The following is a 20,637-nucleotide window of genomic DNA, read 5'->3' on the forward strand; positions in this document are numbered from 1 at the left end:
AGGCAGCTCATTAAACAGTAGTTCAAGGCTGCTGCAAAAGCCCCCGCCGGAAAAGCAGAGCGCCGGGCCGGGAGCGAGTCAGTGGCTGGCTCCTGGCCCCGTGGCCGGTGTGGGAGGAGTGTGGGAGGCCCTGCTCGCGCCGTGCATCATAAAACCAGGCCAGAGTCCGGCGTCACAGCTCGGAGCTGGGGCGACGGGGCAGGGACTGGCGCAGCGGCTGGGCACGGCTCGCCGGGGCTGCAGGTCAGTGGGGGCCCCGGTGCCCGTGGCGTGGCATGTGCCCCCGCGCGGGGCGCGTGCCCGCAGGGCTGGGCGCTTCCTGGTTCCTGCCGGACCGGGCGCCCCGGGGGAGCGCTGGCAGCGGGGCTGCCTGGCTGCGCTCTGACCCCAGCACAGATCCGTCTCCCTTTGGGGCCCGTCGCGGGGTGGGCGCTGGTCGGGGTCAGCAATGGCAGACCGCACACAGCAGACGTGGCAGGCGCTGGGGGGTGTAACGGGCACCCCAGGCATTTCAGATGGCCCCTGCTGCCCTGGGCAAAGGAGAGCAAAAGGCACGCAGAAGCCCCATGTGCCCAGGCGGGGCTGGGCTGGTGGAGCCCTGCCCGCTGGCGTCAAGGCAAGGTGCAGCAGGGCCAGGCGCAAGGTGCACTTGGCTCGCAGCGCGGCTCCCCATTGTTCCAGGCACATATCAATCTCCAGGCAGGGAGATTTGGGGGAGTTCGGTGCTCAGGCCCCCGCTCCTCTGGGCCCTGGAATATTTCTCCATCAGTTTTCCGGGGGCAGCACCGTGGAGGTGCAAAACTTCAGCACTTGCCGGGTCCCTGTTGGGGCTGGATAGCAAGTGCTTTGCAGTCCCATCAAGACCTTCAGCAGTTCCCGGCAGCTGTCCGTCAGCCTGAGTCTCTTTTGGTCTGGAGGGCCAAAATCTAACCTGCTGGGGGGGGTGGGGGGGGGGCTCACCCAACCTCATCCCTTGCTCCCAAAGCCCTAGTCTGCAGGGTAGAGGGTTGAGTTGCTCCCAGGTGAAATTTTGGCTTTCGGAGCCCGGCGAGAGATGTGTGAGGGATGCGTGGCCAGGACCATCACTTGCTCTCCCCGCAGGCAGCGAAGGGCAGCATGGCAAAGAGGGTCGCGATCATCGGAGGGGGGAGCAGCGGGCTGTGCGCCATCAAAGCCTGCCTGCAAGAGGGGCTGGAGCCCGTCTGCTTCGAGAGGACCAGGGACATCGGAGGCCTGTGGCGGTTTGAGGTAATTCGCACTGGTCGCAAGGCAGAGGTGCTGTTGCCACTGGCAGTGCAGTAGCCAGGGATCGATCCAGCGTGGCTGCACACACCTGGCCGCAGGAGGTCCCCAGGGTGGGTGCTGCAGGCAGGATCCCATGCAAAGGGCCTTCACATCAGGCCCGTGTCCTGGTGCCTCTCTGGGGCCAGGCATCCCAGAGACCTTCCCTCGCAGCAGCCTTGCTGCCTCCTTGGGAGCATCACCAGACCCTGCGACCCCTCCATTTGATGGGACCCCCGACTGCCCTCCCCACCACTGTCCCCAGCATCAGCGCCCCCACCCATCCCGCAGGAGCACCCCGAGGAGGGCCGCGCCAGCATCTACAAGTCCGTCATCATCAACACCTCCAAGGAGATGATGTGCTTCAGCGACTTCCCCATCCCTGACGACTTCCCCAACTACATGCACAACTCCCAGATCATGGAGTACTTCCGCATGTATGCCCAGCACTTCGACCTGCTCCGACACATCCGCTTCGAGGTGAGTGCCGTGGGGTGCTGCGGGGCACGGGGGTCTCGGGCAGGCCGGGTGCAGCCTGACACCCGCTCCCTGCCCCCTGTACCCAGACCAGCGTGTGCCGCGTGGCGAAGCGCCCTGACTTCGCCGTCACTGGCCAGTGGGACGTGGTCACCGAGAGCGATGGGGAGCAGGAGTCGGCAGTCTTCGACGCCGTGCTGGTGTGCACCGGGCACCACACCAATGCACATCTCCCGCTGCACAGCTTCCCAGGTACGCTGCGCCAGCTTCCCCTGGCCCAGCTGTTTGCAGCTGTGAGAAGAGACCTCCAAAAGCTCTGATGCTGCAGCCTCTAATGTCACTGCTGCTCCCTTGCTGTTGTGGGCCCATGCACTTCTCTGCTCACACACTCCCCAGGACACACTTGGCCGGGCCAGGAGGGCTCTGCCTGGCAGTGCCGTGGGGATGGCACTGGCCAGGGGCTGTGAGCTGGGCTGTGCCGCAGCCCCAAGGCCGTAGCACTGGCCCTGCCTCGTTTTTTTGAGAGGTGACCTTTCTGTCTGGCGCCAGAAAGCAAAGCATCCCTCCTCCCTCCCCACAGGCATCGAGACGTTCAGGGGCCACTACCTTCACAGCCGAGACTACAAGGACCCCCAGGCTTTCACAGACAAGAGGGTCGTTGTCATCGGGATCGGGAATTCAGGGTCGGACCTGGCTGTGGAGATCAGCCAAACAGCCAAGCAGGTGACAACAAGAGTGGGATCCCCACAGGCGGGCAACCCCCCATGCCCAGCAGACTGTTCCCACATGGGATACCCACAAGTTCAGATGAGGCCTCTCCTGGAGATGTTTGAGATGGAGCACTCTGGCCTCCAGGTCTCTGCCCAGCACCTGGGCAGGCAGCCATTGGGACTGTGGAAAGAGGAGCAATTGCATGAAGAGGCTGCATCCCCTCTGGTGGAGCCCTTGGGTGCCCCCATGACTGTCACAGCATTAAAGACGTGATGTTTTCTCACTCACCTAGGTCTTCCTCAGCACCCGCCGGGGTGCGTGGATCCTCAACCGCGTTGGAAACCAGGGATACCCTGTGGACATCCTCCTCCTCACCCGTATGAAGAACATCCTCTCAAAGCTGCTGACCTTGTCCATGCTGAGCGACTGGTCAGAGAAGCAGCTGAATGCAAGATTCGACCACTCAAACTACGGCCTGAAGCCAAAGCACAGGTGCCCGCAAACATTCCCCTTTGCCCAGGAGAAGAGACCCCCTGGCTCCCCCTTCATCCAGATCAGATCAAGTGGAGGGATGATGTCCCAGGCATTTCCATGCTCCCTATACACAGCCTCAGGGTAAAGGTACTGACCCAGGAAACCCAGCTGATAGCTCTGTTGTGCCCCCAGGCAATGGTCAAGGCTTCTGCCTCTTTCTGTGGTTCCACCAGAGCAGGGACAGCTGATAAGCACCATTGGGGCTGAGCATCCCTTGGGGACCAGCAGGGCACTGGGCACCCAAGCAAGGAGTAGTAGACAAAGGCAGGACACTGACTCCATCATCCCAACGGCTCCTTGTGCCTTCCAGGATCCTCCACCAGCACCCAACCATCAACGATGACCTGCCCAACCGCATCATTTCGGGCAGGGTGAGGGTCAAGCCGAACATCCGGGAGTTCACGGCAACCGCTGCCATCTTTGAGGACGGCACCAAGGAAGATATTGACGCCGTGGTCTTTGCCACAGGATACAGCTTCTCCTTCCCCTTCCTCGAGGACTGTGTCACAGTGGTGGAGAACCAGATCTCCCTGTACAAGTTTGTGTTCCCCGCCCACCTGGAGAAGCCAACGCTGGCTTTCATCGGCCTTGTCCAGCCCCTGGGCGCCATCATGCCCATCTCCGAGCTCCAGTGCCGCTGGGCCACCCGTGTCTTCAAGGGTAAGCGAGGCAAAACGTGCCCCAGGGCTATAGCCTGCAGCCCGCACACCTGAAACCCAAACCCGCTCTGGCTCTTCCCCTCCAGGACTGAACAAACTGCCTCCGAGGTGCGACATGGAGGCTGACATCAACCAGAAGAAAGAAGAGATGGCCAAGCGGTAAGGTCCCACCAGGAACCGCTGGGACATAGCGCCAGGCTTGCCTGGCTGCTGGCAGTAGAGCAGCCCCCGGGGTCCTTGCCCTTCCCGTCCCTCCCTGTGCGACCCGGTCCCTCCCGCCTTCCCGCGCACCACGAGCGGGACGCGCCGCTCCCTCCCCCTTCTCCTCCGGCCCCGCTCTCTGCTCACCACCCTCACCCCCAGCAACCCCGCCGCCATCCCCGAAGCTCCCCGCTCTGCGCCCAGCACGCCCCCAGATTGCAGCCCTAGCGCCCGTCTGCCTCCTCCCGCAGGTACGTGCGGAGCCAGCGGCACACCATCCAGGTGGATTACATCCCCTACATGGACGAGCTCGCCTGCCAGCTGGGCGTCAAGCCCAACCTGCTCACCCTCTTCCTCACCGACCCCCGGCTGGCGACGGAGGTGCTGTTGGGCCCCTGCACCCCCTACCAGTACCGCCTGCGGGGCCCGGGGAGGTGGGCAGGCGCCCGGCAGGCCATCCTGACCCAGCAGCAGCGCGTTGTCAAGCCCCTGAGGACAAGGCAGGTGGACGAAGTCACCTCGTCCTCCTCGGTGCCGCTCTTGGCCAAGCTGGTCGGGGCTGTGGCTGTCTTCGCCATCCTTTTCACTTACCTGTAGACTCCTGCTCCGGGCTGCGCTGCTGGAGGGAAAGGGAGGCTTTGGAACGTGGCAAGGGAGCCCGGCCAGCGCACCCACACACCGGAGACCTCCTCCTGCCCAGCACGGCCACGGGAGCATGGCGGCACTGCCTAGCAGCAGCAGCAAGGGGCCAGCAGCCCCCAAAGTCTCCGCAGCTGCTGGGAAGAGCCAGGGCTCAGCGTGAGACCTGAGGTGAAGGGCAGCCCCAAACATGTCCCCTGCGGGCGCAGGGCACTCGCAACTGCTCTGTGCTTCCTCCTGGGAGCTGTGTCTGCAGAGGTGTGAGAAAACCTGCTAATGCTTAGGGTGAGATCAGTCCCCCCCAGCTAAAGCTTTAGCCTAAATGGAGACTCGCCAGGCTTTTCTGTCGCCTCATCTAACCACAGCACGGCACCATGAATGAAACTAACACTGTAACTAAAGAGCAAAGGCACTGGGAACTTTCTAATCGGATTAAAGAGCATTAAAACGAACCAGACTGCTGCACGTGAAGTAGGCAAGGCGGGAGCTGGCGTGGTGGTGCTCGGGCTGCCAACAAGCCGTGGAGCAGCACAGTGCGGTGCAACGGCTTCAGTGTGCAACCCATCGCAGGCGCCACCGCGGCCTCCGTGCACGCAGCAGCCTCGCCGCAGCTGCCTGGCTGTGCACAGCGCCAGCGCTGGCTGCACGTGCGTGCACACGCATGCAGGCTCGCACACACGTGCACACATGCAGCCACAACAAAACAGCCTTGCCTGGGGCAGAGACGGTCAGCGTTGCCACCTTGGAGCCAGCCTGTGGCCAGTGCGCTCGGATGGAGCGAGTCGCGGTGGCTCGCAGCCCACGTCGCACCTCCCGCGGCCCTGCAGCAGCTCAGTCCCACGCGGCCACGCTCGCCTCCTGCATGGCCCCTCTGGGGGACCGCCTGGCAGCGGGTGCTGCTCAGGGACCCGGAGCAGTGGCAGCAGGTCCTGGCTACCCTGTGCCGAGGCTGGCAAGGCTGCTGCCCACCGGCACCAGCATTTCTCCCCGCCACATTGCTTTCCACATGGTGGCCTGCCAAAATCTGCAGCCAGGCTACATCTCAGCCCCTGCACTCAGGAAGCCCCTGGGGCTGGCCTCAGCATCACTAGGTGCTTATATACAATAATGACACCTTTGAGGAGGGAGGGAGGGCACATGGGCAGGAGGCGTGGCATGGCCCCGTCAGGAACCTGTAAATCATGTCTGGGAGAAACACTTCTTGTAACACCCTGGTTCGCCTCGGCTGTCTGCGCTGTGCCAGGGAGCACAGGGAGGCGTCAGCCCTGCTCCCACCCTCTCGCTTGCCCAGCGCCGACCACACGCAACCGGACACACCTCTCCATCCCTCTTCACTGCACGACCCGCCGGGCCGCGTGCCCCCTCCTGAGCAAGCACCACCCTTGGCCAAGGCTTCCCCACCATCCCTGACGCTGGACCGTGGGACATGGCCACCCACAGAGTAGCGATCATCGGGGCCGGCGCCTCTGGCCTGTGCGCTGTGAAATGCTGCCTGGACGAGGGGCTGGCACCCACCTGCTTTGAGAGGAGCAGGGACATCGGCGGGCTCTGGCGATTCGAGGTAAGTCTGGCACCACACTGCAGGGAGCTGCGGCAGGGTCCCCCCCTACCCGCGTTTGGCATCCTGGCACGGCAGGTCTCCCCACACGCCGCGGCAAGCAGAAAGCCTCAGGCTGGGCTGTGGCAGCAGCTCCAGCACAGAGAGTATCCTTCGTCATCAGCTACCAAAGCACCACACCCCTGCTTTGCACTTGCGCGGCAGCGCAGCAGCCAAGGCACGCTGTGGAGAACTGCTCCAGCAGCGGGCTGCTCCCTTGGCGCAACCTCGTGTGCTGACCACACGGGAACGGGCTCCTTTCCACCACCAGCGGCACAGGACCTTCCTCACAGACCCACTCCTTGGGCCAGCACTCACTGCCCTGTCTCGGTCTTCCCATCTGTCCCTCCCTGTGCTGTCCCAGTCTTGCTCCTGCTCCTGTCCATCCCTTCCTTGGCTCTCCCCATCCCAGTCTGCTCCATCCCTTCCCGGGCTGTCCCAGTCCCAGTCCCAGTCCCCTCCATCCCTTCTCGGGCCACTCTCCTCTGCTTCTGTGCTCCTCTCTCAGGCAGACACAAGGAGCACGCCTCTGCCTTTGCTCTCCCTGCCTCCAGGGAAGCCACTGAGCTCATCCCTACGCTCGCCTTGCAATGCTGCTGTGTTTTCCCCCCGGGGAACCACCTGCCACAGCCCCCAGAAAGATGGGCCCTGCTGACATGCCCAGATACCCTGGGGGGACACTGCACTATGCCAGTGCAGGGATTTGGGGTTGTTTGGCTGAAATGCCACTGATTTTGTCCATGGTGGCTTTGAAACAGCAACGGTGCAGCACAGTGAGCACAGGGCAGCCTGAAGCTGAGCCGGCAGGTTGGTCAGGCAGAAATCACCCCGAGGACAGGAATGGTGGCTGAGCCAGAAACACCAGAGCTGGCTCAGCAGCCTGAAAGCCCTGCTGGGGCAAGGGCATTGGTACGGCGGGTGCCCGAGGAGCACGCTGCCTTATCGAGGCCTGAGCACCCCCACCGCTCCCAGACACCACCAAGCCCCATATCAAAGGCTGAAGGAAACGTGGAAACAGGGCACCAGTGGGAGCAGGGAAGTCAAGGCACTGGACTGCCCACCATGCTGCAGAGGCACACACCTTGCTTGCCCGCCACATTACCACATTTCTTCATACCAGTTCAGAGCTTCCTCTCTCATTTTGTGGGTGGCCGGTCCCACCCGCAGCTTCCGGAGTACACCATGGAAAACAAGAACGGCTCCTGCATCGGGACGTTCCCTCGGTGCAACCTCGTGTACTGACCACACTGGGACAGTCTCTTTTCCACCACCAGCAGAATGGGACCCTCTTCACAGACCCACTCCTTGGGCCAGCCCTCACTGTCCTGGCTCAGTCTTCCCATCCATCCCTTCCTGGGCTGTCCTAGTCCTGCTCCCGGCCCTGTCTACCCCTCCCCAGGCTGTCCTGGTCTCAGTTCCCTCCATCTCTTCCCAGGCTGTCTCAGTCCAACTGCTGTTGCAGCTCCAACCAGCTGCAGCTTATTCCAGACCCCAGGTAGGGCCTGACCCTGCAGGCATGGCAAGCCACGAGCAAAGACATGCCAAGCCAGCCAGGCACCTGCACAGAGCACCCTGCAGCCCTGTCCCTCGCCCCGGGAGTCCCAATGGGTGCTGAGCCATGCTCCTGTCCTGCAGGAGTACCCCGAGGAGGGCCGCGCCAGCATCTACAAGTCCGTCATCATCAACACCTCCAAGGAGATGATGTGCTTCAGCGACTTCCCCATCCCTGACGACTTCCCCAACTACATGCACAACTCCCAGATCATGGAGTACTTCCGCATGTATGCCCAGCACTTCGACCTGCTCCGACACATCCGCTTCGAGGTGAGTGCCGTGGGGTGCTGCGGGGCACGGGGGTCTCGGGCAGGCCGGGTGTAGCCTGACACCCGCTCCCTGCCCCCTGTACCCAGACCAGCGTGTGCCGCGTGGCGAAGCGCCCCGACTTCGCCGTCACCGGCCAGTGGGACGTGGTCACCGAGAGCGATGGGGAGCAGGAGTCGGCCGTCTTCGACGCCGTGCTGGTGTGCACCGGGCACCACACTGATGCGCACCTCCCGCTGCACAGCTTCCCGGGTACGCCACGCCAGCTCCCCTCAGCCCACCACGGGCCTCACAGCCCTGCTGGCCCCTTACCCGCTCCCCGAGGCCCCTCAAAGCGCTGGCCTCTCTGGCATAGCTCTGGCCCTGCTGCGCTTGCTGCCAGAAACATGGGTTCCTGCACCACTCCCCATAGCTGGAATGGGCACTCCCACCCATTTTGGTGGTCTGTCTGCCACGAGGCTCTCGCAGTGCCTTCAGCATCTGACCAAACCACTCTGCTCTGCGGGCAGATACTGCTGAATTCCAGGAGGATTTAGGGAAGGGAGCCGGGGAGGTCTCCAGTCTCCGCCCTGCCCCACGCACTGGGCTGCGTCCCAGTGAGCATCTCCCAGGCTGGAGATGCTGCCGCCTCTCTGGGCACTGTCGCAGGGCTGCTTCACTCCTGCTGGTCACGGTGGGCTCAGCTCCTTCCCAAAACACATCACCAGCCCGAGCAGGGGGACAGCTTCCCCCTCGCCCCACGGTCCCTCCCCAGCACGGCTCTGCTCTGCTCTCTTCTCCCAGGGCTGGAAAGGTTTGAGGGCTGGTACCTGCACAGCCGGGAGTACAAGACCCCGCAGGCCTTCTCAGAGAAGCGAGTTGTGGTGATCGGCATTGGGAATTCAGGCACCGACATTGCCGTGGAGCTGGGCCCCACGGCGAAGCAGGTCTGCCCGAGGCATGGCTGTGCGCGCATGGGGATGCCCTCTGTCCCCTGGGAGGGCCTCATTTAAAACCTGGCTGGGTTTTCGCCCAGTGCCTGTGCTGCCAGAGCCGACCGGTGGCCAGACACTTCGCATCTCCCTCATCTCGCTCCCAGACTATATTTATTCCTGGCCCATGCAGACCTGTCTGATTTCAGGCCAACATTGCACTTCAGCTTAAAAGGCTCTTCTCCCTCACTGGCACGTTTATTTATAGAGAGCAACCTGATCCCGAAGGGTACCAGCAGGCCTCCTCCATCGCCTGCAGGCTCCCCTGCCTCCTGCACCGTATCCCTTCAAGAACATCTCCCATCCCCTCTTGCAGGGGGTGGCTGTCATTACCCCAGCAGCTGTGTCAGCAACCCCAGTGTCCAAGGGGCACAGCAAGAGCATAGCTCAGTCCTCTGGCTGCTGCATGGAGCCTGGAGGCAGCACGCAATTTGGAGGAGCACCCACTGACTGGGACTGTGGTGGCACCCCAACCCCCCTCCCAGCTGATCCCAGCTGCGCGGTTGCCAGGCAGGGGACTCGCACGCCTCTTTGGGGTGCAGAAGGGAAACAGCTCTCAGCACACAGCTCTTGTCCCTCATGCCACCTGTGGCACCTCCACTTCCCCTGTCCTTCCTCCCAGGTCTTCCTCAGCACCAGGCGCGGGGCCTGGGTGCTGCACCGCCTTGCCGAAAGCGGCTACCCCTTTGACTTCACCTACATTACCCGCCACATCCAGCTCCTCCACAGCCTCATTCCCCTCTCCATCAGGCGGTTCACCCTGGAGAGGAAGCTGAATGCTCGGTTCGACCATGCGCTCTACGGCCTGCAGCCCCGGCACGGGTAAGCGTGGGGAGAGCATGCCAAGGCCCTGCCCCAGGTGCTGGGAAACACCGCTCACCGGCCTGGAGAAACCACCACGCACCCGCCCCAGGCCCTTTGCAAGGTTTGTCTGTGCCCTTCCAGGATCCTCCACCAGCACCCAACCATCAACGATGACCTGCCCAACCGCATCATTTCGGGCAGGGTGAGGGTCAAGCCGAACGTCCGGGAGTTCACGGCAACCGCTGCCATCTTTGAGGACGGCACCAAGGAAGATATTGACGCCGTGGTCTTTGCCACAGGATACAGCTTCTCCTTCCCCTTCCTCGAGGACTGTGTCACAGTGGTGGAGAACCAGATCTCCCTGTACAAGTTTGTGTTCCCCGCCCACCTGGAGAAGCCAACGCTGGCTTTCATCGGCCTTGTCCAGCCCCTGGGCGCCATCATGCCCATCTCCGAGCTCCAGTGCCGCTGGGCCACCCGTGTCTTCAAGGGTAAGCGAGGCAAAACGTGCCCCAGGGCTATAGCCTGCAGCCCGCACACCTGAAACCCAAACCCGCTCTGGCTCTTCCCCTCCAGGACTGAACAAACTGCCTCCGAGGTGCGACATGGAGGCTGACATCAACCAGAAGAAAGAAGAGATGGCCAAGCGGTAAGGTCCCACCAGGAACCGCTGGGACACGGCGCCAGGCTTGCCTGGCTGCTGGCAGTAGAGCAGCCCCCGGGGTCCTTGCCCTTCCCGTCCCTCCCTGTGCGACCCGGTCCCTCCCGCCTTCCCGCGCACCACGAGCGGGACGCGCCGCTCCCTCCCCCTTCTCCTCCGGCCCCGCTCTCTGCTCACCACCCTCACCCCCAGCAACCCCGCCGCCATCCCCGAAGCTCCCCGCTCTGCGCCCAGCACGCCCCCAGATTGCAGCCCTAGCGCCCGTCTGCCTCCTCCCGCAGGTACGTGCGGAGCCAGCGGCACACCATCCAGGTGGATTACATCCCCTACATGGACGAGCTCGCCTGCCAGCTGGGCGTCAAGCCCAACCTGCTCACCCTCTTCCTCACCGACCCCCGGCTGGCGACGGAGGTGCTGTTGGGCCCCTGCACCCCCTACCAGTACCGCCTGCGGGGCCCGGGGAGGTGGGCGGGCGCCCGGCAGGCCATCCTGACCCAGTGGGAGCGCGTCGTCAAGCCACTGCACGCGCGGGCCGGGGACGCGCCTCCCCGCACCACCTCGGTGCCCCACATCTTCAAGGTCTTCCTCAGCATCGGCCTGATTGTGGCCACCCTCGTCTACGTCTCGCTTTCTCCTTGACTCTCCAGCCGAAGGAGACGGAGTCCTGCTGACACTTGTCTTCCTCCTTTGGGGCTTTGGCAGGCGCAGAGGAAACCGGTTCTTCGCAACACGCTGTCTCCACCCCCCTCGCTGCCCTTGGGGACCCCTTGGAAGAGGGCAATAAAGTTGGCCCCCAAGCCGAGGGGGTTGCTGGCCACACTGCATGAATGTCTTGGCCGCCCCCATCTCGTCTCCAGCTCCAGCCTCGGTCCGCGAGGTGCCTCGGGGTGTCCCCCCCCCCCAGCCGCCTGCGCACCCCGCCACCCCCGGGCCTCCCACCTGGCCCCAGCCCGGGGCCTGCCCTCAACCGACATGGCCGCCCGCCCGCTCCGGGCGCCTGGCAGCCCGAGCTGCCCTCAGCCAAGATGGCCGTGCGCCAGCCCCACCGCCCCTAACAAAAATGGCTGCCGCCCGGCTCCGGCAGCCGCTTGAAGTCAGGCTGCCCTCAAAAAAAATGGAGGCTGCCCAGCGGCCGGGAGGCAGCAAGGCGGTGCGGAGGGGCCAGCCCCGCTCCTGCCCGCGCGCGGGGCAGCCCCGCAGCCCGGTCCGCCCTCGGGGCGACCGCCCTCTTACCGCCCGGTGGTCGGGCAGCCGCGGTGCTCGGGCAGGCGGGGCGCGGGGGCGCGGCCATAGAGAGCAGCGCGGGGGCGGGCCAGAACGTCTCGCAGGGGCTGGCGGTGGCGGCCGGGGCGTGTCGCCATTTTGGACGGAGGCGGAGAGCGGGGACGCGGTGGCGGCGGCAGCCAGGTGGGGCCGGGGCGAGGCCGTGTCCGTCGCTGTCTGTGCTGGGGCGGGGGGCGGCGCGCGGCGCGGCCGGCAGCGCGGCGCTCGGCGCTGCCCGTGGCGCAGGGGCAGCGCGGGCCTGGCTGGCGGCGGCCGCGGCGGCGGTTGGCGGGGCCGGTTGGGGGGCGTTGCCGGGGTGGCGGGTGTCGCCGCGGGCGCCCGCGCGTGGGCCGCGGTGGCCGGGCCCGGCTCCAGGCCTCGCGGGGCCGCCGCGGTGTCTGTCGCCGCCGTGGAGATGCTTCGCTGCGACCCGCCAGCGCTGCCGGAAAGGGCGGGGGGCGGCGGAGCGCGGCCGTGCCGGCGGGGTCCCGGCGGGGTCCCGGCATTGGTTGCGCTGCTCTGACCCGCGCTGCTGCGGCTGCGGCTGCTCCGCCGCGGCCCGGCCGGCCGGGCCAAAGCCCTGGTCGCAGCTACGGCCGCTCGGTGCGTTCAGCAGATCCAGGATGAGGCGCTTCCTTCTCCCCGGTTTCCAGGCTCGTCACCTTGGGCTCGGGCCAGCACGATCACTGAGCTCCTGTTTTCTTTTCTAAGAGAGGGGGACAGGAGAGTCCAGTGACATGAAGCTCTCTTGGCTAACTTCAGTACCAAGAGGTGTCAACTGAGCAGGCTGTGGGCAACTGCTGGCTGAGCAGCAAACCGATCTCCTCATAATAAATCTCTTCAGGCTGCTCGGGTATTTTTTTGTGGCAGGGTAGCTGGCCCAAAAGAAGGGGGAGAAGCAGTAAGTGTGGTACATTTAGGAGGGCTTTGTGCACATCACGTGCCATTTTCACAAGGAAGCTGGAGGCGTAGGGGCCAGACAAGGCTAGCACTTTATATAGGCAGTGTTTTCATTAATGACTTGCATGATGCATTAGAAGGTACCTGTATCAGACTGTCAGAGGATGCTGTGCTACAATGGGTGGCTGAACCTTGGAGGGTTTCATCAGTAAAAGTTAATTCAGTAAAGCGAAGCACAACAGGCTGTGCGCAGAGCACTGAAATGGACTGGCATCAGAAGAATTTACAAGCTGCGTGTGAGTTGCTGCAGGAGGATATTGCTATTCCAGCACAGCAGTGTGGCTGTGTGCAAGATACAGGAGATGGTTCTTGTCTGCACTGAGTTTTAGGTGCCATGCTTTGGAAAGGAGTAACCACTTGGGAGGAACCTTGGGGAACATCTGGAGAATGTGTCCACTGAGGGAGAGTCAGAGGGATTGGATTCCTTCTAGAAAAGAGAAGGAGGAGCTTTCAAATCTGTAACAGTCTGCACATTATCTCTCAGAGCTGTCTTGTTCAGCCCTTCTTACCTTGCTCCTAGTAGATGAGAAGTAAGAGAGTCTTAGCTGAGATAGCAGGGAAGAAACTTAACACCATATATAGTTTAGCAGGGGCAGGTTTTATGAGGAGCTGGTTCAGTGTCCTCCAGGGACAGGGGAAAGGGGGAAGATGTCAAAGCAAGTGGAGCATCTCTCCTATCCTGGGCTGTTCAGGCACGCTTGATCTTAGCTCAGCGAGGGGGTGGTAGTATGGGTAGCTGTCCTCTTGAGCTGTCTTTTAGCCCTAAGGATTTAAGAAATACTTTAGTAATTGCTCTACAAGTAACGTTCTGAAGCCTGGCTTTGGCTGGCATCCTTGCCTGGCACCCTATGCATAACCTAATCTTCTAAACAAATCTCAGAATGTCACAACTAAGTGTATGAAGTAAGGCTGGCTATCCTACTGCCTTGCCCCCAGAGCTGGAGATCAGCATAGTGTGACAGAAAGCATGTGAGCTACAGAACAAACCTGGGAAGGGGGCAAGACCTGCCATGCTTCTCAGCTGCTGCAAGTTGGGTAAGGCCTGGAGCAGGCCTGAAGAGACCTCTGTAACTTGTGATGGCTTTGTTGTTTGCCCTGAGAGGTGTGTAGCTGTTCATAGCTTGACACAATATGGCAAGTTCTTCCTGCTTTGCATTGCTGAACTGGATGAAATTGAATGATGCCCAGTCTCCCACAGAGCAGTGCTGAGGCAGCCAGACTTACCTTTTGTTCATGGTGTGCCTCTGGATGGCCAGCCAGATGCCTGACCGCTCATGGTAGTGCCGCTGGCGAGGGCTATAACAAGTGGACACCCTTGCTGTGCTGTGCCAGAGCTGACGTGGCAGCTTGCCTGGTGAATGATAAGTGAATGCCATCAAGAGCTGAGCTTTCTGCAGACACCAGGGTGTTAGCCTTATGCCTTGGCCAAGCTCCAGCTTGGGCAATTCCACTTGAGCACTTTAAACTCTCCCTGTTGCTTTTGCCAGGCGCAAGGCTCTGCTTCTCTGTCCACGAGCCCTTGGGAGTTGTTGAGCGCTGTTAAACAGCTGCTTCTCTCACTTCCTGGCTGTTTTCTTACTGGATGTAGAGATTTTGTCTGCAGAGCCTGTTGGGACTGTGAAAGAGGCTCTGTTTATGCTAAGCAATTGATTTGCCAATATGCCAATAAAGGTTGGCTTTATTTTTCTCATCAGCCCCTCTACTATGCTGGCTAGTGAGGGCTGTGTAGGATGCAGTGTAACTAGTATCTGTTTTAGAGTATAACACCAGATTAACTAGAGCAATGGCTCATAAGGATATGGCTATAATTAGGTCAAGTCATCTTGTTTGTTAAATTCCTTTTCAGCTCCCAAACTTGGCAGTAGGAATGAACTTTGGGCCTTTTTTAGGATTGCTGTCAGTCTCCCCAGGCAAAGGACATTGGGAAATGGTGCCTTCACTGCCTCACTGCAGGAGCCTGTGAGCACAGAAACAGTCGTCTTCTCTCCCACAGGGCTGCTGAGCTGCCATGGGAAACACCACCAGCGAGCGACTGTCTGGGGAGCGCCATGGCTCCAAGTCCCACCGCTCGGACGGCTCTGGTGCTCCCCATTCTACCAAGGAGCACCCACACAAGATCATGGTGGGCAGCACCGACGACCCCAGTGTTTTCAGCTCCCATGACTCCAAGGTACAGGCAAGCCAATGCCTTCCCTGTCCTTCTGCCTGGAGTCCTGGCTCTGCAGTGCTCTTTTCTATGATGTGCAGATGGGCTGGTGGAGTCAAGAGAGAAGTGAACATGGTTCCAGTTGTCTCTGTGTCTTGGTCAGACTTGGTTTTCTTTGCTCAGATTCCTGGGGACAAGGAGTTCGTATCCTGGCAGCCAGATCTGGAGGAGTCAGTGAAACCATCGCAACAGGCTCGTCCCACTGTCATCCGCTGGGCTGATGGGGGCAAAGAGGTCTTCATCTCTGGGTCTTTCAACAACTGGAGTGCCAAGATCCCACTCATCAAAAGGTAGCCAGGCCCTCAGATCACCTTCTGATCCCTGTGTTACAGGCCACGCAGCTATGCTATCCCATTAACTGTCCCCTGCTCCATCACTGGAGCTGTTTTCCCTTCCCTGTGCTGGTTGCTGTTTCCTTTGTTTACGCAGCTTTTCTCCATTCACAACGCCCAAGGTAGAGCACAAATATGTGGCCCAAGCACAGGTATCTAGTCAGCTTCTTCCCTGGGTGGTGTGGCTGTGGTGGTGGGAGGTTGTGAATCAGAGGGACAGGACAGGATGGGCCGCTTTATTTTCCCAGATGGATGTCATGCAGCATCTAGTCCTGGCAGCAGAGCCCTGCCCAGGTATGCAGCTATTTCTTGGAAGCTGTTAGCTCTTCCCTTGTCTGTTATCTTACCCCTTGCCTAGTCGTATTGTTGCTGGCAGGGGTTGTTTAGTTGTCCCTCACGTGTCCTCCTGCCCTAATGATTTTGTTGCTGCTCTGCGATACAGTAGTGATTTCCGTGGAGTCACTGTGAAGGAGGACCCTGGGCATAATCCCAGCAAATCATATGGACTGCGTTTATCCCAATTGCAGACAGCACAAACAGAGCGGCTATACTTTTCTGCTGCCCTCTCGCAGTGCCAGCCCAGGTTTAGGTTTGCTGCCCACACATTCTGTCTGGTGCGTCTTTCATGGAGTGTCTGTCACGCTGACTTTCCCTGGGGATGCAGGGCAGGTTTGCAAGCTGAGTTGCCTCCTGTGCTCTTTGTGGCTGGACTCCCAGGGGTTCGAGCTGTGCTTGTGCCCTGAATGCTGGTGCCTGCTGTGCCTGTGCCTCAGGTCACCAGTGATGACCAAGCTGAATCCTGGGCTGGGGGCAGGGGGACTGGATGGTGTGGGACAAAGTGCTGTGTCCTGGGACCCCATGGAAGAGCAGCGGCCAGAGCAGCACCAGGGTAACGCTGTTGCACATCTGTTCTCTCCTTCCAGCCACAATGACTTTGTTGCTATCCTGGACCTCCCTGAAGGAGAGCACCAGTACAAATTTTTTGTGGATGGCCAGTGGGTCCATGATCCTTCTGAGGTAACTTTCAAAGTTTTATGCCTGTGGATCTTGCCTTCTTTTGAGGTACTAGATGTTGTATAACTGCAGCAGAGGGGGAGCAGGAAGAGCAGGGCGTATCTGCCAAAACAAAAGGAGCACCTCCATCCCCTGAATCTTTCCAGAGGCTGGTACCTCTGGACTTAGACATGCTATATGGGAGAGCGTCAGGGAGGAAGAAGGGGCAGTGAGACACCAGAAAGCCTTTAAACCCCATTTGAATTGGTTGTAAAGGAAGGCAGGCCACGGGCCATTGTTCACTTACAGGTTCTCCTCCAAACTGAATCATGCAGGAGCAGCATGGGAAGGAGAGAGGACACTTACCCATCAGCGAGGAGCAGGAAGGAGGATGAAAACAGGAGGTGTTGTAGGGGTAGGAGCCTGGGAGTATGGGAAAATCCTCCTGGGGTAAACAGCAGAGATCTGCTAGCATAGAACAGAGCTAGACACTGGCCACTTGTGCTCTGAGGTTATGGCATGGCAAGGAGAACCTGGGCTATGAGGAGCTGGGAAGGGTCCGAGTGTGATTCAATTGAAGGTGAACATAGAAAGACTCTTACCTCAATTCTTCTCTTCAGCCTGTAGTCACCAGCCAGATGGGGACAATTAACAACCTGATTCACGTCAAGAAGTCTGACTTTGAGGTGTTCGATGCTTTGAAGGTGGATTCTCTGGAGAGCTCAGAAACCTCAGGTCGGGGTGAGTTTTTTGTGGTATTGCAGCTTTGCATGTGCCATTTTCCACCTCCTTCGCTCTGAGACTTGCTTCTCTGGTGGTAACAGGCCACCTGAGCAGAGGTGCGGGCCCACCTCCCAGGGAGAGTAGTGTTTGGTGGTGTGTCCTGCCCTCATCCTAAGCAGCCCCTGGCCAGGGCCTTGTCTTTGTAAAGGGGCTATGCTGGTTGTAACTCGTTCTGTGGTATCGCTGGCCCACAATGGAGTCAGTGCCTGCATGGGGCTGGGGCCATTTCAGACTGGCGAATGCCAGAGCCTAGCCTGCTGGGAACGTTACCTCCTTCTGTCTCTCAAATGTGAGTAAGTCATCTGATCTGGGGTATAAGTTAGGTGGGAACAGGATCCAGGTTATTTTCAGCAGCCATTCTTGGCTTTTGTGCCAAGGCAATTTGTCCTAGTGCTAACCCATCGGAAACCTCCCTCTCCACTTGTGTTACAGCAGCAGGTTAGGTTACCGCTCGGACACTGGCAGTGCTGGCTCGGTGTGCAGTGCTGGCAGGTAGCTCAGTCATGTTTTGGTCCAGGGCACTCTGAATGTGGCCTGCTGTCCATGGCGTGAGCCCTGTCTAAGGTACAGGCTCAGCTCCGTGTCCTTGCCCAGCCTGAGCAGGAGGTACTTCATCGGAAAGAAGCCAGCAAGCAGCAGTAACTCCAGTGAGGTGGAGCCCTTCAGGGTGCTGGCTGTCCTAAAATGATCAGGTCAGATATGGCTGGGCGATGCGGCCAAGCCAGCTTCCAGTGTCCACGAGCTCCTGTGGTCTCCTCACCCAGGCTGAACGGCTGCTAAATCTGGACTTCCGTTTGCCCTTTGCGGACCTCCTCGTCAGGCAGTCCTGCGACACCGGAGAGCGTGCCGGCGTGCTGCTTGGTGTGCTCCTGCGCCTGCTGCAGAGGGCGCAGCTCCTGGGCTGGCAAGCCAGCTGCTTGCAACAGGGAGAAGAACCCAGCAGCGCTGAGAGTCGTGTGCAGGGGTCTGGGGTCGGATGCCACAGGCTGCTTGTGTTGTGTCAGTGCACGTACCAGCTTACAGCCATGCTTGGAAATGCCCAGCACTTGCTTGGCTGCTGTGAAGAGGCTGAGCTGTTGCTATAGGATATATGGCCAAGGGGAAACTAAGGCTTGAAGACCCCTTTGAAACAAAAGAAGCTACCTTCTGTCCCCATGCTGTGGGGAGCACTGGTGTTACAGCATGACGTACAGGTGGCTTTCTGGAAACTGTGAGGAGGCTTGCATGTGGGTGTGCTGTAAGGGGGGACCTCAGCCTCCCCAGTTTCTGTACTCCTGCACCATTGCCAGATCTCTGGGCTCTGAGGCCCTGCAGGGGAGAAGGCATTGGGCTTCCAGCCACAAAGTATGTGATAAGCCTGTGCTGCTGCCCCACTGCATGTTAATCCCAGTCTGCCCAGTAACAATTGCAGGCTGGGCTCATGGAAGCCCTTAGTGCTGGATAGACCCTGCTGGGTCCTTCTCAGCATCTTGGGAGCTGCTCTGTGCTTGGCAGTCCTGCTTTAGCCTTCTCACGTCTCCTTTCTATTCTTTTCAGACCTGTCAAGCTCACCGCCTGGACCCTATGGCCAAGAGATGTATGTCTACCGGCCTGAGGAGCGCTTCAAATCCCCACCTATCCTCCCACCTCATCTCCTCCAGGTCATCCTCAACAAAGACACCAACATCTCGGTGGGTACCAGCCACTGCCTGCATGCTGTGGGCTCCTGCTCCTGATGTGGAGAGGTGGGCTGGGGCTGGAAGGGGAGTCTTGCCTGCAAAGAGCCCGGTCTCCCCTTGGCAGGTGCCTGGCCCTTGCCATGTACTGGGAAAAGGGTCAATTTTCCCCTTAACCTCTTCCATTTTAGTCTCTTGCTCTGCCTGGTGCTTAGCTGGAATCTTTTCATGTTCAGAACAGCCAGAGACACCAGCAGCTCATATCACCTGAGACACCAATTCCCATCTCCCTCCCTGCTGCCTGTAATGGCTGGGGCTGGATTTGGGGGATCAGGGCTCTGCTGTTTCTGTGTGACACTTCTTCTCTTTCCAGTGTGACCCAGCTCTGCTGCCTGAACCCAACCATGTTATGCTCAACCACCTCTATGCCCTCTCTATCAAGGTAAGGGCAGACCCCAGGTGGCTGCTGTGTGAGGGAAGGGGAGTTGCATTGGTTCCCAAGAGCCTGGGCAGCTGGGGTGTGGAGCGGGGGGGTGCAGGGACAGAAAGACTCACGTGAAGACTGCTCGGCTGCTCGGTGAAACATGGCACATGCAGGGATGTGGGCTGTGGTCTCCTTACAGCCCCCAGTTTCCTGTGGTTGCCTCCCGTCAGTCTGGTGGAGCTGGGCAGAACTGGGCTCTCCTGCTGCATCCTCGCTCTGCCCTGGCTCTGGTCACGGATGTTGGATGTGTCTCACACGCGGCAAGGCTTGGGACAGCAGGGACTGGCTGGGGCTGCTCCCCAAGCCCCCAGAGCTGCGGGGGGCTCCTTCCCCACTGCTGCCTCAGGGGTGCACCGCTCCCAGGTCAGCGTGCCTAGGCTGCGACATGGCGTTGAGCGCGCCTGCCTGCCTCAGCTGACGCTGTGCCTCTTGCAGGATGGCGTGATGGTGCTCAGCGCCACGCACCGCTACAAGAAGAAGTACGTCACCACGCTGCTGTACAAGCCCATCTGAGCTGGCGCCTCACCGTCCCCCCCACGCAGGACACGAAATGCCACTTTGTCTGCACATGCTGGGCCACAGGACTGTGTGAGAACTGGCTGCTGGCTCCAGCCTCGAACCCGACAGGGACACAAGCCCCAGCGATGAGCCCAGGCCTGCTGGGGCCTGTGACACTCTCCCATCCTACTGGTGTGGTTTGATTTAACCCTTGGTTTCCACCCACCTACAGCTCTGCTGGCTTCTGCAAGTCCCTGGGGGCTGCTTTGTTTGCTGCTCACCAAAATCACCTCCCCTCGTTCCCCACACAGAAAGGGCTTCACCCTCCCCTCTTCTCCAGCTTGAAGGGGCCCTGAGGCTGTCCTGGCGCTGCCCTGCCACCCCCAGCCCAGGCCTACAGGGAGCACCTCCTCCCTGCTGAAGATTGCTGTGTTGTGCTGGTGACGTCCCTCCAAGGCCTCCTTGAGCCCTAGGGGCTCTGCCATGTGTCCCCTGCATCCCTGAGCCCTGGCCTTGGGGCTGCCCCCTCCTGGCGCTCCCCAGCTTCAGGGAGAGCGCTCACCTCTGGCTGTGTGCCCGCCCACCGCTGCAGCACCAGCCCTCTCGGGTTCAGCGTGGCGCCAGCGGGAGGGAGGGAGGGTGCTGCTGGAGGCAGCCATGCTTTACCTGCCGCCAGCCCAGCACTGATGAGGCCCGGACAGCCGCCCTGTCCTCGCTTTGGAGCGCTTCCGTGGGGCAGGGCTTGCTTTGGCGCAGCTAGAGGGGCACCCGTGCTCACGTCCGCTAGAGCGGGGCCCAGGGAGAGCGGAGCAGGGCAGATGCCCCAGGACTCTAGCCCCAGCTGTGCTGTCTGCTGCTGGGGCAGTGCCATGTGACAGGGTTTTCTCTATTTATTACAGTATTTATTGTTCTCAGTGCTGCTGGCCTGGTGTTGGGGGGGGGGGGGCTCTGGAGCAGCGAGGCAAGCGCCTGTGCTGCCCCCCCGGGACGCTGGTTGCAGGAGCTGCACCAGCCTGTTTTGCTCTGTGGCTGGGCTGCCGGCTCACAGGCCGTGGGACACCTGCCAGGTGGGCTGGTGTGAGAGGGGAGGGAAGGGAAAGGAGGGCC

The 20,637-nt window shown here is 60.7% G+C and overlaps 3 protein-coding genes across 4 annotated transcripts; all 3 read left to right on the top strand.

Annotated features, from left to right (window-relative positions):
* Window positions 1-129: 129 nt before the first annotated feature.
* LOC112997428 (flavin-containing monooxygenase 5-like) lies at window positions 130-4,954 on the top strand. Its single transcript, XM_064515708.1, has 9 exons — window positions 130-243; window positions 1,102-1,248; window positions 1,573-1,761; window positions 1,848-2,010; window positions 2,339-2,481; window positions 2,762-2,961; window positions 3,314-3,663; window positions 3,749-3,821; window positions 4,115-4,954. Exons 2-9 carry the CDS (start codon window positions 1,117-1,119, stop codon window positions 4,458-4,460), a joined length of 1,596 nt encoding a protein of 531 aa, XP_064371778.1. The 5' UTR covers window positions 130-243; window positions 1,102-1,116; the 3' UTR covers window positions 4,461-4,954.
* Window positions 4,955-5,660: 706 nt separating this feature from the next.
* Window positions 5,661-11,140, top strand: LOC135329010 (flavin-containing monooxygenase 5-like). The gene is made up of 8 exons (XM_064515706.1): window positions 5,661-6,063; window positions 7,735-7,923; window positions 8,010-8,172; window positions 8,704-8,846; window positions 9,514-9,713; window positions 9,837-10,186; window positions 10,272-10,344; window positions 10,638-11,140. Exons 1-8 carry the CDS (start codon window positions 5,929-5,931, stop codon window positions 10,993-10,995), a joined length of 1,611 nt encoding a protein of 536 aa, XP_064371776.1. The 5' UTR covers window positions 5,661-5,928; the 3' UTR covers window positions 10,996-11,140.
* A 487-nt stretch (window positions 11,141-11,627) lies between these two features.
* On the top strand, window positions 11,628-20,444 carry PRKAB2 (protein kinase AMP-activated non-catalytic subunit beta 2). Of its 2 annotated transcripts, none has more exons than XM_064515709.1 (8): window positions 11,628-11,763; window positions 14,573-14,749; window positions 14,909-15,075; window positions 16,041-16,134; window positions 16,731-16,851; window positions 18,430-18,563; window positions 18,922-18,990; window positions 19,468-20,444. In XM_064515709.1, exons 2-8 carry the CDS (start codon window positions 14,588-14,590, stop codon window positions 19,543-19,545), a joined length of 825 nt encoding a protein of 274 aa, XP_064371779.1. In that variant the 5' UTR covers window positions 11,628-11,763; window positions 14,573-14,587; the 3' UTR covers window positions 19,546-20,444. The 2 variants fall into 2 exon arrangements, with proteins under 2 accessions (XP_064371779.1, XP_064371780.1); XM_064515710.1 differs by having other exon boundaries at window positions 16,731-16,845.
* Window positions 20,445-20,637: the final 193 nt, after the last annotated feature.

The sequence above is a fragment of the Dromaius novaehollandiae genome, chromosome 8 (genome assembly GCF_036370855.1).
Source record: "Dromaius novaehollandiae isolate bDroNov1 chromosome 8, bDroNov1.hap1, whole genome shotgun sequence".
NCBI classification, from domain to species: Eukaryota; Metazoa; Chordata; class Aves; order Casuariiformes; family Dromaiidae; genus Dromaius; species Dromaius novaehollandiae.

Excerpts from the sequence above, each read along its gene's own strand:
- LOC135329010 (XM_064515706.1), top strand. The coding sequence starts at position 5,929 with ATGGCCACCCACAGAGTAGCGATCATCGGGGCCGGCGCCTCTGGCCTG. Across the intron at positions 6,064-7,734 it reads GCGGGCTCTGGCGATTCGAG|GAGTACCCCGAGGAGGGCCG; the intron begins GTAAGTCTGGCA and ends CCTGTCCTGCAG. Across the intron at positions 10,345-10,637 it reads AAAGAAGAGATGGCCAAGCG|GTACGTGCGGAGCCAGCGGC; the intron begins GTAAGGTCCCAC and ends CTCCTCCCGCAG.
- PRKAB2 (XM_064515709.1), top strand. The coding sequence starts at position 14,588 with ATGGGAAACACCACCAGCGAGCGACTGTCTGGGGAGCGCCATGGCTCC. Across the intron at positions 16,135-16,730 it reads GGGTCCATGATCCTTCTGAG|CCTGTAGTCACCAGCCAGAT; the intron begins GTAACTTTCAAA and ends TCTTCTCTTCAG. Across the intron at positions 18,991-19,467 it reads TCTATGCCCTCTCTATCAAG|GATGGCGTGATGGTGCTCAG; the intron begins GTAAGGGCAGAC and ends TGCCTCTTGCAG.
- LOC112997428 (XM_064515708.1), top strand. The coding sequence starts at position 1,117 with ATGGCAAAGAGGGTCGCGATCATCGGAGGGGGGAGCAGCGGGCTGTGC. Across the intron at positions 1,762-1,847 it reads TCCGACACATCCGCTTCGAG|ACCAGCGTGTGCCGCGTGGC; the intron begins GTGAGTGCCGTG and ends CCCTGTACCCAG. Across the intron at positions 2,482-2,761 it reads TCAGCCAAACAGCCAAGCAG|GTCTTCCTCAGCACCCGCCG; the intron begins GTGACAACAAGA and ends TCACTCACCTAG.